Here is a 17,483-nt window from a genome sequence, read left to right on the forward strand (position 1 = left end):
GCCAGTGTTACCTTTTGCCATGGTTCCTTCCAGTCCTTTTTCTAAGCTTTTTACTCAGGTGAAATCCTAATATTTATAATATTTTGAGAATTAAAAACAAAACAAAACTTTGTTTAGGACTGCAATAAAAGCTTGTTGAAAATTGCTAATATTGATAAACTGAAAATTTTTGTTGCAATTTTTATTTCTCTATTAATAAGTTTGTCTCGAAAAATGTATGTTAGCCACTTGCATTTTCTCTTTTGTGAATTGCTTTATCATATCCTTCATCTGTTTATCCGTTCATTTTTCTTCTTCCTTGTCATGTTTTGTCAAGTGAGCCACATATCTCATTCTAAGTTTTCTAGCAGCCACATTTAAAACAGAAAAAGGAAACAGATGAAATTAATTTTAAAAATTACTTTAATTAGCCTGTCATATCTAAAATATAATCATTTCAACAAATTAAAAAATCACTATTGAGATTTTTTTTAATTTTTAAAAAAAAATTTCTTTGTCGTCATTATTTTTCTTAATGTTACATTCAAAAAATATGAGGTCCCCATATATCCTCCCCCACCCCTCTCACCCCACTCCTCCCATAACAACAACCTCCTCCAACATCATGGGACATTCATTGCACTTGGTGAATACATCTCTGAGCACTGCTGCACCACATGGTCAATGGTCCACATTATAGTTTACACTCTTCCCCAGTTCACCCAGTGGCCCATGGGAGGACATACAATGTCCAGTAACTGTCCCTGCAGTACCACCCAGGACAATTCCAAGTCCTGAAAATGCCCCCACATCACATCTCTCTTTCCCACTCCCCACCCTCAGCAGCTACCATGGCCACTTTCTCCATCTCAATGCTACATTTACTTCCATTACTAATCACAGTAGTTCCAGAATAGAACATCAATAAGTCCACTCTAATCCATACTGTATTCCTCCATTCTGTGGACCCTGGGATGGTTATGTCCACTCCATCTCTGTATCGAGAGGGTGCTTAGATTCCACTTGGATGATGGATGCACTTCTCCTGTTTGTAGCTGTAGGCACTCTTGGCTCCCAGGTGTGGTGGTAGACCGTCTTCACCTCCCTGTTGAGTGGGATAAGTCCAATAAACCAGAGGGTAGGACTTGCAAGTCTGTTGAGGCTCAGGGCCTGGCTATCACATGGACAGTCCAGAGATTCAGGTCCTCTGAGTATACACTAAACCCCAGCGCCAACCACAGGTCCAATAAAAGTGATGGGAGAGGCTTGTGAACAAAGATCACATCTGAGTCCAACTCCATCACACTCAAGAACACAAGCTCCAAAGTAGGGCCAGCTGACATGGCACTGAAGTCCATCTGCCATGACCATAGAACCTGTGGGTCTCTGTAGCCCTCAGAAGAACCAATACCTGGGGTTGTATCTACTTTAGCTGTCTCTAGGACTCTGCTGAGGTATGTGTAAGGGTGACCCCTCTGATGACCTCCCGGCTCTTTTTTGGAGACTCATAGCCATATAAACTCATTTGTCCTTTCCATTTCCCCCTTTTATTCAAGGTCAAAAAGCATTTTTAACTCCTAATATTACATGTAGGCTGAGATATTCTGCCTGTCTGAGTTGACCCTTTTATTCAAGGTCGTTTTCTAGTTACATCATCAGCTGGTACTTGGTAGTAATCCCTCGGCGCCAGGGAGGCTCATCCCCGGGAGTCATGTCCCACGCTGGGGGGAAGGCAACACATTTACATGCCGAGTTTGGCTTTGAGATGGGCCACATTTGAGCAACACGGAGGCTCTCAGGAGGTAACTCTTAGGCTCCCTGCAGCTCTAGGCCTAGTTCTTATTTCAGGCATACAGGCTTACAAACAGTCATTAGCATCAAGGGCTCATTGTGAGACCATCCTTCCTTATTGGTCCTAACCATTGCGCTTGGGGGATTGTTGCTGTTCCATTAGGGAATGCGAAAGAGCTCCCCCAGCCAGGACTCAGCACTCCCCCAGCCGTTGTTCCCAACTGTAACCACTATGAAAATATCCAAACATTTTTATGCACACTGCACATATGCCCTGGAGAGCTCCCTCCCAAACATGTGCCCCCACCAATTAGCACCCCACACCAGTATTCCTCCCCCACCACCATCGAACCCCTCTGTAGTCCAAAACCTCCCTGAAAATGAAGCCCAATATATTGCCAGGTTCATTAATAGTAAAATGGCATATAGTGATGGGTTTAAAGGTTAGATATAGAATACATACTAGTTTAGAAAAATTAAAGTACAAATAAATTGGGGTATCAAAAATTTTAAAATGCAAAGCTTTGTTTTTGATGTTTTGCCTTCCATCACTGCAATAAGTGTTGCCCTGTATGCACATTGGCAAGGCAACTTCTTCCATCTCTTCCTCAATATCTACATCTTTTTCTTTTCTTTTTTCTAATTCTTAAGCTTGTCTTCACAAAAGTTTTAGGCCACAGTAATTCATATACACAATGTTAGAGATTTGGACCCGAAGGGTATCGGAAATGAAAGAAAGAGAAAAAGGAGAGTGAAAGAAACAGAAAGAAAGAAAGAAAGAGAGCTGGGATCGGGGGTCTGCGAATAGAGACTCATCAGACAACTTTATTGTTTACAAGGGGCTCTCTATATACTGCAGTCAATGTGACAACAAGCAGCAACATGCAGTCTCCGTGATAACAAGCAGCACATGCAGTTAACTATTAGCATTACTAAGGAACTCAAAAATTCTTATCTCAAGGTACAAAGTCTAAGTGTTCTATTTACTACAAAAGGTATGTGCTCTTCTTTTCTTTCAGCCTTTAACAGCTTCATCCTTACCGCATTCCTTAGGGTACAAGCATAGCCATGGAAATAGCATGTCTCTCCTTGTGAGACCACTGTGCCTCAGTTTCCAATGATACAATATACGGTACTCCCACATATTCAACATCAGATACTTTGTCCCTTCCCCAGCAATAATCTTTTTATGTGTTCATACTATATTTACTGCAACTGATATACAGATATTGAGACAATAGCTTTCAAACAAGGTTACACTTGGGTTTGCATTGTGGTCTATATTTTAGACTATACAATTTTCTAAATTTTTAGTTATGTTTTACATTATGATTTACATTTTAGCCTAGAGGCCCCTATACATTTTTGGTGTAATTTAACATGTCCTATATCCATCCTTGCATAATCTTGTGGAACACTTCCATTGCCCCACAGTTAACTGATTCCACCTATTCAATACCTCTTTCCCCCTCCCCTCAGGGCCCACAGCGACAATCAGTCTTCATTGCTTGAAGGGCCATGTTCAGAGATACTTGCAACAATGTTGAGGGCTTGACATGCTCAACTGCCCTAATGCACTGGGAGCCACCATTTCTCTCAAGAGATACAATTCCCTCTATTTGAGGGCATCAGTCCTCCCCAGGATGTGGGTATACCTTCACTCTCATTGTATGGGTCTCTATCCGATGATATAACCCACTATGACAAAATGAGCACTCACACACTGACTAGAAGCCTGTCCTGTGTCAGATTCTCCACTTTAAGCATCTTAAACAAGTAACCTTCCTTATTTTTTAAAAGGTTTTTTCAACATTATAGTTTCAACCACATACCTGACAATCTCCTATGTTCATATGTTCCCCCACCCTCCCCCCAATTCCTTGGGTCATCTGACCCGTCCTCCCATGCATAGCCCCCTCATGCTCTCAAAGCCCCACCCAACGGTATCCCTATGCCCCCATTTTATCCCTTCCTTATACAAATACTTACCTCCAGCTTATCATAGATTTCACCCATGTAGGTGTCAGCTTGTAACCTTCCTCTATCCCCCAAATTCCTTTAAGCCTATCATCCAGTCTCTAGCTCTCTGAGACAGCTTGGTTTACTTATTTCATGTTATTGAGGTTATGTAGTATTTGTCTTTCAATGCCTGGGTTGTTTCATTCAACATAAGTTTCTCAAGATTCATCCATGTTATCGCATGTGTTTGTAGTGTATTCGTTCGTTCTTAAAGCCGAGTACTATTCCATTGTGTGTATATACCACATTTTATATATCCACTCATCTGTTGATGGACATTTGGGTTGATTCTAACTTTTGGCAATAGTGAACAATGCTGCTATGAACATTGGTGTGCATATATTGGTTTGTGTCCTTGTTTTCAGTTCTACTGGGTATATACCCAGCAGTGGAATTGCTGGGTCATATGGCAAATCTATAGCTAGTTTTTTGAGAAACTGCCAAACTGTCCTCCAGAATGGCTGGATCCTTCTGCATTTCCACCAGCAGTGGATGAGTGTTCCCATTCTTCTACATCCTCTCCAGCCCTTGTAGTCTTCTGTTTTTTTCATAGCTGCCCATCTTATGGGAGTAAGATGATATCTCATTGTAGTTTTGATTTGCTTTTCCCTAATAGCTAGAGAGTTGGAGCATTTTTCATGTGGTTTTTAGCCATTTGTATTTCTTCTTTGGAGAAGTGTCTGTTTAAATCTTTTTCCCATTTTTTAAATGGATTGTTTGTCTTTATTTTCAAGATGTAGGAGTTCTTTATATATGCAGGGTATATTAGATATATGGTTACCAAATATTTTCTCCCATTGCGTAGGTTCTCTTTTCACTTTTGTGACAAACTCCTTTGAGGTGCAGAAGGCTTTAATTTTGAGGAAGTCCCATTTATCTCTTCTTTTGCTGCTCATACTTTGGTGTGAAGTTCATGAAGCCATTTCTTATTGCAAAGTCCTGTAGATGGTTCCCTACATTGCTTTCCAAAGTCTTTATGGTCTTGGCTCTTATATTTAGGTCTTTGATCCATCTTGAGTTGATTTTTGTATAAGGTGGGAGTTGGTAATTCTCTTTCATTCTTTTACATATGAATATGCAGTTCTCCAGGCACCATTTGTCAAAGAGGCAATTCTCTCCCAGTTGAGAGGGTTTGGTGGTTTTATTGAATATTATATGACTGTATATATGAGGATCTATATCAGAACTCTCAATTCAGTTCCATTGGTCAGTGTGTCTCTCCTTGTGCCAATACCATGCTGTTTTTACTACTGTAGCTTTGTAGTACGTTTTGAAGTCAGGGAGTGTGATTCCTCCAATTTTTTTTTTTTTTTTTCGTTAAGTCTGTGGCTATTCGGGGCTTCTTTCCTTTCCAAATAAATTTCATAACTAGTTTTTCTAGTTCATTAAAGAATGCTGTGTTGATTTTTATTGGGATTGCATTGAATGTGTAGATCAGTTTTGGTAGGATAGACATCTTAATAATATTCAGTCTTCCTATCCATGAACAGGGAATATTCTTCCATTTATTTAGGCCTTCTTTGATTTCCTTGAACAGTGTAGTGTAGTTTTCTGTGTATAAGTTTTTTACGTCTTTAGTTAAATTTATTCCTAGGTATTTGATTTTTTATTTACTATTGTAAATGGTATTTGTTTCTTGATTTCCTCCTGACATTGCTCATTATCAGTGTACAGACATGCTACTGATGTTTGTGCATTGATCTTATAACCTGCGACTGTACTGAACTCATTTATGAGTTCTAGAAGCTTTCTTGTAGACTTCTCAAGGTTTTCTATGTATAGGATCATGTCATCTGCAAATAATGAAATTTTGACTCTTTCCTTTCCAATTTGGATGCCTTTTATATCTGGTTCTTGCCTCAGTGCTGGAGCAAGTACTTCTAAGACAGTGTTAAATAGAAGGGGTGATAGTGGGCATCCTTGTCTTGTTCCTGATCTTAGAGGGAAAGATTTTAGTATTTCACCATTTTAAATGATGTTGGCTGTTGGTTTTTCATATATACCCTTTATCATGTTCAGAAAATTTCCTTGTATTCCAATCTTTCGCAGTGTTTTTTATCAAGAAAGGGTGCTATATTATGTCAAATGCTTTTTTCTGCATCTGTAGATATGATTATGTGATTTTTTTCCTTCAATCTGTTTATATGGTGTATTACATTGATTGATTTTCTTTTGTTGAACCATCCTTGCATACTCAGAATGAATCACACTTGGTCATGGTGTATAATTCGTTTAATGTGTTGTTGAATACAATTAGCAATATTTTGTTGAGGATTTTTGCGTCTAGGTTCATTAGAGAAATTGGTCTGTAATTTTCCTTTCTTGTGGTGCCTTTGTTTGGCTTTGGTACTAGGGTAATGTTGACATCGTAGAATGAGTTAGGCAATGTTCCTTCTGTTTCGAATTTTTGGAAGAGTCTCAGCAAGACTGGCGTTAGTTCTTTCTGGAATGTTTTGTAGAAGTAACCCGTGAAACCATCTGACCCAGGGCTCTTCTTAGTTGGGAGGTTTTTTGTTTTTTGTGTTTTTTTTTTTTAATATTTATTTATTATTATTATTTTTTAATTACATTAAAAAAAATATATGAGGTCCCATTCAACCCCACCGCCCCCGCCCCCCACTCCCCCCACAGCAACACTCTCTCCCATCATCGTGATACATCCATTACACCTGGTAAGTTCATCTCTGAGCATCACTGCACCCCATAGTCAATGGTCCACATCATAGCCCAGACTCTCTCACGTTCCATCCAGTGGGCCCTGGGGGGATCTACAGTGTCCCGTAATTGTCCGTGAAGCACTATCCAGGACAACAGTTGGGAGGTTTTTAATGACTGATTTCTATCTCTTTACTTGTGATGGTTTGTTGGGATCATCAATTTCTTCTTTTGTCAATAGAGGCTGCTTATGTGTTTCTAGGAATTTGTCCATTTCCTCTGAATTGTCCTTCTTGTTGGAATATAGTTTTTCAAAGTATCCTCTTATGATAGTCTTTATTTCTGTGGAATCAGTGGTGATATCTCCTTTCTCATTTCTTATTTTGTGTATTTGCATCTTCTCTGTTTTTTTCTCCGTTAGTCTAGTTAAGGGTTTGTCAATTTTATTGATCTTCTCAAAGAACTAGCTCTTGGTTTTGTTTATCTTTTCAAGTGCTTTCTTACTTTGTATTTTAATTAATTCTGTTCTTATCTTTGTTATTTCTTTCTTTCGTCTTCCTTTGGGGTTACTTTGTTGTTTTTAAACTAATTCCTCCAAGTGTGCAGTTCTTCAGTTTTAGCTCTTTCTTCTATTTTGATGTATGAATTTATGGCTATAAATTTCCCTCTCAGTACTGCTTTTGCTGCATCCCATAAGTTTTGGTATGTTGTGTTATCATTTTCATTAGTTTCAAGGTAGTTATTAATTTCTTTTGAGATTTCCTCTTTGACCCACTGTTTTTCTAAGAGTATGGTGTTTAATTTCCATATCTTATTGTGAAATCTGGGCCTCTGGCCCTTGCAGATTTCCAGCTTCACTCCACTGTGGTGAGAGAAATTATTCTGTATGATTTTAATTTTCTGAATTCATTGAGACTTTCTTTGTGGCCTAGCATATGATCTATCTTGGAGAAATATCCATGTGCACTTGAGAAAAATGTATATCCTGCTGTATTTGGGTGTAATTTCTATATATGTCTATTAGATCCAGCTCCTCTAATATACTGTTCAAAGTTTTTGTTTCTTTATTGATTCTCTTTTGAGATGTCCTTCTGAAGTTGATAGTGTATATTAAAGTCCCCCATTATAATTTGAGAGGCATCTATTCTTTCACTTAGTTTTTGCAGTGTTTACCTCAAGTATTTGGAGGCGCCCTTGTTAGGAGCATAGGTGTTTATGATTGTTTGTTCTTCTTGAAGGATTATCCCTTTCACTAATATGTGGTGTCCATGGTTGTCTCTCACAATTGTTTTGCATTAAAGTCTATTTTGTCTGATGTTAATATAGCTACTTCTGCCCTTTTTTGGTTATTGTTTGCTCATAAGATTGTTTTCCAGCTGTTCACTTTCACCCTCCTTGAATCCCTGGGTCTAAGATGTGTTTCTTGTAGACAGCATATAGATGGGTCATATTTCCTTATCCAGTCTTTCAATCTGTGTGACTTAATAGGTGAGTTTAATCCATTGACATTTAGTGTTCTTACTTTCAAGGAATTACATATATTAGCAATATTTTCTTTGGTGTTTGTCTTATGTTGTTTGATTTTTTTTCTCTTTTTGTAGTTTTAGTTGTTCTTACACTCTTCTCCAACTCTGTCTCTCCTGTTTGTTTCTTTCCTCCTGCAGAACTCCCTTTAGTATTTCTTGAAGGGCAGGTTTCTTGTTGTCATACTCTCACTTTCTGCTTATCTGTGAATGTTTTGAACTCTCCATCATTTTTGAATGCTAGCTTTGCTGGATAGAGTATTCTTGGTTGGAAATTCTTTTCTTTCAGTACCTTGATTATATCATACCACTGCCGTCTTGCCTCCATGGTTTCAGATGAGAAATCAGCTCTTAATCTCATGGAGTCTCCCTTGTATGTGATGGTTCTCTTTTTCTCTTGCTGCTTTTAGTATTTTCTCTTTGTCTTGCGCATTGGGTAATTTGACAAGTATATGTCTTGGGGTAGGCCGGTTGGGATTTATGGTGTTTGGGGTGCGTTGTGCTTCCTGGACATGTCCATGCATCTCCCCCAGTAGATTTGGGAAGTTTTCAGCCATTATTTCCTCCAACACCCCTTCTGTCCTCTTTCCCTTCTCTTCTTCTGGGGTGCCTGTAATGCATATATTTGTGCATTTTGCATTGTCATTCAGGTCCCTAAGCCCCTGCTGGATTTTTTCTATCTTTTTATTGATTAATTCTACTATCTGTTTGATTTCAGATGTACTGTCTTCCACTAATTCTTTTCTCTGCCTCTTCAAATGTGCTATTATTTCCTGAGACTGTATTTTTTATTTCTTGGATTGTGCTATTGATCCCCATCATTTCTGTGATCTTTTTGTGCATGATCACAATTTCTTCTGTATGCGTTCCACGTGTTTTCTTAATATGCTTAATCTCTTCCTTCACTTCATTGAATTGGTCCATGATACATGTTTTGAGAGCTTTAATTACTTGTTTGATGTTCTCTTCCTGGTTTTAGTTTGTTCGTTGTATTGGGCCATGTTTTCCTGATTATTGGTATGGTCTGTAGTTTTTTGTTGCTGTCTGGTCACCATTTTATCTTGTTGGGTTTATTCTGTTGATTATCTTCTTATTCTAGCCTTAGGATTTAATTAGTTGTTGTTTTTGTGTGCATCTTAAGTCTTCTCTTTGTCACTTTTTTCTTCTTCTTCTATTTCCTTGTTGTTGGCTAAGTTCCCTGAAAGGGAAATATTAGGTCCAGAGATAGCAAAAGGGGTAAGAAAAGAAAAATATAATAGTAGTATTGATAATGAATGTTAGCAGAAGAACCATGTGAGGTCCAGGAGAATGGATATAGAACTCATGAAAGCTATGTGTAGTTATAACTGTAAAAAAGTGGAGTACCTGTGATGAGATATTGAACTGAATATGGGGAGGAATATACTATGAATTAAAAAGGTCAGTGTGGTCAGGAGAGAGGGAAAAAAGAAAAGAGAGGACAATAACATAGAGTGAATAAATGATAGAAAATAGATTAGAGGTATTAGGGATAAAAAGTCAGGAATATTGGGGACTAAACAGAGAGAGGCGGAATGTAAGAAAAACAATAAATGATGGAGGAGAGAATGATGTAAAGGAAAGGGGATAGCATTGGAAGCCAAAATCAGTACACCCAGAAAAGAGAAAATTGAGGATGAGGAAGCACAGCAAATAAGAAATGTTGCCTGCAGCACTAATATAAAAAAAGAAATAAGGGGGGAAAAGGGAGAAAGAGAGGGGAGAAAAAAGGAAAAAGCAAAAAGGCAGTGGGGGGTGGGCGGATAAAGAGGAAGAAAAAACAAGAAAACAGACCAACAAAAAAGACCAGACAAGGCCCCAGGCAAAGAATCCTCTTTGGAATTGAATAAACAGTTTAGGATTCTGACCTTCCCCCTTTCTCCTTCCTCACTTCCTTCTCTCCCAAGGCAGCAGGAAGGCTGCCTGAGGGCTCCTGTAGGGAATTCCACTGGGTCCCTGGTGAACCAACTCACCTGAGAAGATAATGACTCTTAATTTCTCAAGAGAGCACCCACCCCTTGCCAGGAACCCTAAATATGCTCCTGGAAGCCCGTAAAGCACGTCCTACTGTCCCTCTCCCTTGGGTGTGCTACAAGGGGGCTGGTTGATTTTCTGACTCCACCTTCTCCCAGACCAAGTTTCCTATCCCAGGGCATTTAGGTACATTGGGCTCTCTCACCGGATTTGCCTCTCATCTCTTCCTAGGCTCTCCCCAAGTCAGCTAATATCTCCTCCAAACTCAATAAAAAGAGGGGGCCCAGAAAACTGAACCTGCGCTCCTTGGCCCCTCCACACCCCCCACCCAAGCTCTCCCACTCCTGGAGTTAGTCTGTGTCTGGAGGGCTAGGGCGATGCCGGATTTTCGGGAGTGCTGGCCTTGGGAAACAGAGGCCCGGGAGGATGTGGACTCAGGGTATTTAGCGTGGGCCATGGGGGTTCAGGGGACACAGGCTTGGGGGACACGGGCTTGGAAACTCCGCCCCACGAGGCAGTTCTCAGTGATCGCCGGCCCTTAGCCCTGGGAGGGGAGGGATGTACCTTCCACGGCTTCCGCGTTCAGTGTCAGAAACGCGCAGCTCTACCTCGAGGAAGCACCACTTCTGCTGCGGTCTGTCCGGACGATGTCCAGACGCCTCCTGTCCCGCAGGTCCCTGAAGCGGCCCGCTCGGACAGGGCTCCGCCACCGCCTGGCCAGGCTTTTGTAAGAGCCGACGGCGCTGTGCTTGCTCGGCCGCCACCTTGCCTGCTCCCTCCTGAGATGCTAATCAGATGTGTTGCGTTTGTTGGTACTAAGTCTTCCTTGGCCCGGGCTGGCACTAACACTGCTTACTTACTTCTGCCCTCTTCGTGGTTTTCGTGGTCATTGCTAAAAAGGCGCTTGAGAAGGTAAGCCTGTCGCAAGCGCTGAGCGAGTCAGAGGCCCAGGTGAAGTGCTGGAAGACGGAGGCGCTGGGGTTTTGGGGAGCAGAGCCGCGGAGTCGGCTGGGCCCCCGCCAGCCCCAAGGAGGCCGGCTGCCCGGACCCCTGCCCGGCTGAGGGGGACGTGTTCTCAGGAGGGCAGTGTGTCTCCCGTGGATCCCCAGACAGTGCAGCCTGACGAGGTTTGCTTCTCACCAAGATAACCTTTTCCCGTGGAAGCTGCGCCGTGGGGTTGAGGCGGCTGCGCGGCGACCCCCCCGGCCGGGGACCTGTGGTTTGTGGCTTCAGTCTGGGCTGAGAGCTGGGCGTTGTGAGCGGTCCTCAAATGTGGGTGCTCCCTCGGTGGTGCAGGCGGCTCCCGCCACAAGGACGCCCAGGGGCACAGGCTCCAGGGGGAAGGGGCCTGCCTCCCTCGGGTCGCAGAAACTCGTGCCCAAGGTGGGTCCCTCGTCCAAGCGAGCAGGAAGGAGGTGCGCTCGCCCAGGGGTGGAGAACTGCGCTGCGCTCCGTGGCCCTTCCCCTCGCCCGGGACCCGGCAGAAGAGGCTGCTGGACGCAGGAGGAGGAGACCCCCTGGGAGCGGTCTGAGCTGAGGAGGAGAGCGCCCAAGCCAGCAGCCGCAGCCTGCCGGGCTGCTCACCCTCACCCCGTCGTCCCACCTGGTTTATTCTGAGAGCGTCTTCGGGTCTCCACACGGGAGCCTCGTGACATTTGTCAGATTCCCCTCTAGAGCTGGACATTTAGCTGCTATAAGTCAGCCTTGGGAGGGATCCTGGCTACAAAACGTACTTACAAAATGAGCCATGAAGGCTAGCAGGGCCCACAATCATCCTAGGAAATACACTGCAGGTGGAGGGCCAGGTGGCCTCCCAGAGAGGGGGACGCTTTGGCCGTGGATGGCCACAGGTAGCAGGAGTGGCCTGTGCCGCCGACGGGTTAGTGGTGTGGCTGGGTCTGCAGGGCACACGCATTCCACAGGACGGTGGTGGCTTTAATTTGCGGCTAAATCTCCGCACCTAAACCCCGTTGACAAGGGTCGGCGAGAAAACTCGTTTCCCCAAGTGTGGGTGGGAGAGGCAGCTGTGCCTGGAGAGCTAGATGCCGGGGTGGCCTCTGCCGTTGGTTCCTGTAGAAGCTGTCAGCAGCCCTTGGCTCCCGCGGCAAGAAACTCCGAGATTGTTCTGAACAGGCTAGCAGGCGAGTGAGGGAGGCCGTGCCGGGTGGAGGCAGAGGAAGTTCATGCCCCAAACACCAGGCGGGAGCCAGCGCAGGGCTTTGTCCAGGCAGCACCGCCCCTGTCCTGTGCGTGGAGCGCAAGTCCTCGGAGGGGCGTTGCCTCCCTTTTCCTTCTTCCTGTCGGTGTTGTCTGTCTGCTCTCTCTCCTCCTGCCCATGCGCCCCCGTCAGCCCTGCCTGGCACACGCAGCCCCCTGCTCTCTCTCCTGTCCCCATGTGCCCCCGTCAGCCCTGCCTGGCACATGCAGCCCCCTGCTCTCTCTCCTGCCCCACGTGCCCCCGTCAGCCCCGCCTGGGCACACGTAACCCCCTGCTCTCTCTCCTGCCCCACATGCCCCGTCAGCCCTGCCTGGCACACGCAGCCCCCTACTCTCTCTCCTGCCCCACGTGCCCCCGTCAGCCCTGCCTGGCACATGCAGCCCCCTGCTCGGCACACGCAGCCCCCTACTCTCTCTCCTGCCCCACGTGCCCCCGTCAGCCCTGCCTGGCACATGCAGCCCCCTGCTCTCTCTCCTGCCCCATGTGCCCCCCGTCAGCCCTGCCTGGTACATGCAGCCCCCTGCTCTCTCTCCTGCCCCACGTGCCCCGTCAGCCCTGCCTGGCCATGTGTAGCCCCCTACTCTCTCTCCTGCCCCACGTGCCCCGTCAGCCCCGCCTGGGCACACGTAACCCCCTGCTCTCTCTCCTGCCCCACATGCCCCGTCAGCCCTGCCTGCACACGCAGCCCCCTACTCTCTCTCCTGCCCCACATACCCCGTCAGCCCTGCCTGGCACACGCAGCCCCCTGCTCTCTCTCCTGCCCCACGTGCCCCCGTCAGCCCTGCCTGGCCACGCGCAGCCCCCTGCGCTCTCTCCTGCCCCACGTGCCCCGTCAGCCCTGCCTGGAGTACACAGTCCTGCTCTCTCTCCTGCCCCATGTGCCCCCGTCAGCCCTGCCTGGGCACACGTAGCCCCCTGCTCTCTCTCCTGCCCCACGTGCCCCGTCAGCCCTGCCTGGGCACACGTAGCCCCCTGCTCTCTCTCCTGCCCCATGTGCCCCCGTCAGCCCTGCCTGGGCACACGTAGCCCCCTGCTCTCTCTCCTGCCCCACGTGCCCCGTCAGCCCTGCCTGGCCATGTGTAGCCCCCTACTCTCTCTCCTGCCCCACGTGCCCCCATCAGCCCTGCCTGGCCACGCGCGGCCCCCTGCTCTCTCTCCTGCCCCACATACCCCGTCAGCCCTGCCTGGGCACACGCAGTCCTGCTCTCTCTCCTGCCCCACGTGCCCCGTCAGCCCTGCCTGGGCACACGCAGCCCCCTGCTCTCTCTCCTGCCCCACGTGCCCTGTCAGCCCTGCCTTGCACATGCAGTCCTGCTCTCTCTCCTGCCCCACATGCCCCCGTCAGCCCTGCCTGGGCACACGCAGTCCTGCTCTCTCTCCTGCCCCACGTGCCCCGTCAGCCCTGCCTGGCACACGCAGTCCTGCTCTCTCCGTCCATCCCTCTGCGGAGCCCCAGGGTGATGTCGGGCCGTGCACTGGCCCCTGGAGAGACCCCGGCCTCTGCCCACGCTCTCGAAGGCCCTGCCCCGTCAGACGTGCCTCGCTCCTGTCTGCGCTGTGCTTTGTGCCCGCTTTCTTTGCAGCCGTGGCAGCGAATCCACACTGGGCTCTTCACCAGCCGGTCCCCCACCTGCAGCGCTGCTCCCCGACCCCCGGCACCTGGGGCCTTTGCTCTGTATTTGGAGATGGATGTAAAACGTGAGGCCGTCGTCTTGACGTCCGCGCGGTCCTGCTTGCCTCCGCTGCCGCACACTGGCGCTCTCTTGCCCCCCTCTCAGCTCCGCCATCAGCTGCCCGGAGACCCCTGCCCTGCAGTGCACGCGGCCCCCCTGTTCCACCGGCAGCGGGCTTCTCCTTTTGACGCTCGGTTCTGTGGTTTCCTGTTGGGGCTCCTGCCCCTCAGACGTGGGCCTGGGAGCCGGGCTTGCCGGCTCGCTGCCCATGCCCGGGGCCCAGCACGGCCGTGTCTGTGGGGGCGACGTCTGCCCGGCGCCTGGCTGGGCCGCGGGGGCCTCTGCCAGCCTCTGCTGGTGCCCCGCTGACCGTCTGCTCTCCCTACAGCCGCCCGTGCCAGCTTCCCTTCCCGTCCACGGCGCAGCAGCACAGCCCGATGTCCTCGCAGACCTCCTCCGCCGGCGGGCCGCTGCACCCCGGCTCAGCGCCGCACCTGCTGCCCGTGACCCTGGCCGCGCCCCCGCCGGCCATGCCCCCCAGCCAGCCGCACGGCCAGGATGCGTTTGCGATGGTGGAGCGAGCCCAGCAGATGGTGGAGATCCTGAGCAAGGAGAACCGCACGCTGCAGCAGGAGCTGAAGGGCTACTGCGACAATGCCGACAAGCTCCACAAGGTACGCGGCCTCCTTGGGCACACGAGCAGGAAGGTTCTGGAACCAGAATTCCTTACTGGTCCGGGGGGTGACTGGCGCGCTCACCGGCATTCAGCCTGGTCCCTGTGGTGCCACACACCACGCAGGGCCTTAGGGACAGCAGTCGATGACGGCTTCCGACCTGACGGCGCCCCGTCCAAAAGGGGGCACTCGCCTCAGCCAACACCCGCAGCAGGGCGTGAGGTGCCGCAGCACAGCCTGGCCGGAGGCTCGGGGGCTGAGCGGGCGCTCACTGGCGGCAGGCGTCACGGGGAGGTGCTGAGGAACGCCAGGACCACATCGTCCAGAGCTCGTCAGCCGTGCCCGCAGAGCGCCCCGCGGCTTCCGCATACTGCATTGGTGCACGCTTCCCTCTGCTCGTGCCCATCAGGCGGGGTGCCGAGGGATTCCAGCTGTGCAGGTGTTGTGGGCGTGGGGCTGTTGGCACATGTGGCAGCCCCACGCCAGGAGCCTGAGGAGGTAGACTCGCCCAGCAGGGGTAAGCCGCTGCCCGGTAGGGCCCACACAGAGCTGCATGTTACCAGTCAGTGCCCACACTGAGCTGCATCTCTTACCAGGCAGCACCCGTACGGAGCTGCATCTCTTACCAGGCAGTGCCTGCACTGAACTGCATCTCTTACCAGGCAGTGCCCACACAGAGCTGCACGGTTACCAAGCAGCGCCTGCACGGGGCAGCATCTGTTACCAGGCAGCCCCTGCACTGAGCTGCATCTGTTACCAGGCAGCCCCTACATGGAACTGCATGTTACCAGACAGTGCCCGCACTGAGCTGCTTGTTACCAGGCAGCGCCCACACGGAGCTGCGTCTCTTACCAGGCAGCCCCTGCACGGAGCTGCACGTTACCAGGCAGCGCCCGCACTGAGCTGCGTCTCTTACCAGGCAGTGCCTGCACTGAACTGCATCTCTTACCAGGCAGTGCCCACACAGAGCTGCACAGTTACCAAGCAGCGCCTGCACGGGGCAGCATCTGTTACCAGGCAGCCCCTGCACTGAGCTGCATCTGTTACCAGGCAGCCCCTACATGGAGCTGCATGTTACCAGACAGCGCCCGCACTGAGCTGCTTGTTACCAGGCAGCGCCCGCACGGAGCTGCGTCTCTTACCAGGCAGCGCCTGCACTGAGCTGCATTTCTTACCAGGCAGCCCCTGCACGGAGCTGCACGTTACCAGGCAGCGCCCGCACTGAGCTGCGTCTCTTACCAGGCAGCGCCCGCACTGAGCTGCGTCTCTTACCAGGCAGCCCCTGCACGGAGCTGCACGTTACCAGGCAGCGCCCGCACTGAGCTGCGTCTCTTACCAGGCAGTGCCTGCATGGAGTCACGCGTCAGTGTCGGGTGTGCTGCCGGTAGAGTGGAGCAAGTGAGGGCGGCACAGGTGGGGAGGCTGGCGGGCAGGAGAGCCACGGGGCTTCAGGGCTTCTTCCTGCGGTGGAGGCCCTTGTCGTGGAGGGGAAGGGCAGAAGGCGACCCCTTCCTGCCTGCAGGGCGTGTGCGCCAGATGCCCCTGGCCGCCCATCGGCATCTGTGTAGCGTTTCCAGGTAAGCCTACCCTTGTGCTGGAAGTGTTTCGAAGCCTGCTCCTTCTGTTCTTGAGTGTCGGCAGCAGAACGCCGGGAGCAGCGAGTTAGATGGTGGCAAATGTTTGCAGACAGCGTCTGTCCCGGCATGTTTGCACGGCGCGCCCACCAAGTGTCGGGCCTCTGGAGGGTTGAGGCTTGGCACGAGCGCTGCAGCAGCCTTTCCAGAGGGGAAGCGAAAGCCAGAAACAGGCTGCCTGACTCCTGCACCTGCCCTGCCCTTCACCCACCGTCCCCCGGCCGAAGCCTGAGGTCTCACGCCCACCCTGCCCTTCACCCACCGTCCCCCGGCCAGGACCTGAGGTCTCACGCCCACCCTGGCCTTTGCCCGCTGTCCCCCGGCCCTGGGCCTGAGGTCCTGCCCAAGCTGGCCTCTGGCTGCGCCCTGCTGCAGCAGGCTGCCCGCCTCAGGCATGTCTTCCCATGGCTGCTGTCTGAAGGGTGACACGGAGGCAGGGCTGGGGAACTGGCAGCCTTGTTCTCTTGACTGGCTCCATGGTTCATGTAGACTTTCTATTGACACGTGAACATATGTATCTTTCTTGATTGTAATGCACCCTTCTATTTGGAAAAACAAATTCACTTAACTTTCCCAGCAACTCAGTTTCCCGGCATAGGAAATGATTCTTAAAATTTTTGGCCGAAAGGATTTTGATGGACTCTGGAAAGGGAGAAAAATCGAAAGCTATTTCCCAAAATGCCTCCAGCCCCCTGACTATATAAGCGGGTCTGTAAATCCTTCAGGGGGCTGACCTGCCTTATGTCTACTGGAGTTGCCGGGTTAAAGGGTACTGGCCAGGCCCCTCTCCAGCTTGAGGCCGGTCTCATCAGCCAGCACCGGGGCCGGGGCGCTGCGGGAACCGGCTTGCACTTCCTGGCTGGAGCCCGCGGGCACGCTGGCCCCAGTGATGGCCGGCACTTTCCCTGACCGCCGCCCTGGCCCTGGCCTGCACAGGGCGGGCAGGTGGGCAGCAGCTCTGCCTCCCGGGGCTGTTGGCTGCTGCCCCCGGCCGGGCGGCGACCCCTCTTGGGTGGACGCGCCATGCCTGACGTGGCTGCAGGGCCTCCCAGCTTTGGGAGCGCCTTGGCCCTCGCAGAGACACGTTGTAAGGGCAGGACCAAAAATAGGTGCGTTTCCCATCGCAGAGCTTGGCCTGTGGCTCCTGTGCCAGGAGCAGGAGGAAGAGCTAAGGGTGCGGGGCCCAGCCACGGCCAGCCCAGCCACACCATCACCGCCGGGGGTGTCGGAGCCGCGGCGGGCCCAGGGCTGTCGCCGGCCGTGTGCTTGCCCTGGTTGTCGGCTGCTTCCCTCGGCCCCCCCCCCCCCCCCCCCCCCCCGTCGCG

At 50.0% G+C, this 17,483-nt stretch overlaps 1 protein-coding gene across 14 annotated transcripts in view; it reads left to right on the top strand.

Annotated features, from left to right (window-relative positions):
- Positions 1 to 17,483, top strand: part of AMOTL1 (angiomotin like 1) — a 181,370-nt gene that overhangs the window by 121,235 nt on the left and 42,652 nt on the right. For all 14 annotated transcript variants that reach the window (XM_004461998.4, XM_071212308.1, XM_058289219.2 and 11 more), the window contains one exon: positions 14,239 to 14,524. In XM_004461998.4, the coding sequence (XP_004462055.2) occupies positions 14,239 to 14,524 (286 nt within the window). The remainder of the gene's footprint in view (positions 1 to 14,238; positions 14,525 to 17,483) is intronic.

The sequence above is a fragment of the Dasypus novemcinctus genome, chromosome 27, assembly GCF_030445035.2.
Source record: "Dasypus novemcinctus isolate mDasNov1 chromosome 27, mDasNov1.1.hap2, whole genome shotgun sequence".
Classification (NCBI taxonomy): Eukaryota; Metazoa; Chordata; class Mammalia; order Cingulata; family Dasypodidae; genus Dasypus; species Dasypus novemcinctus.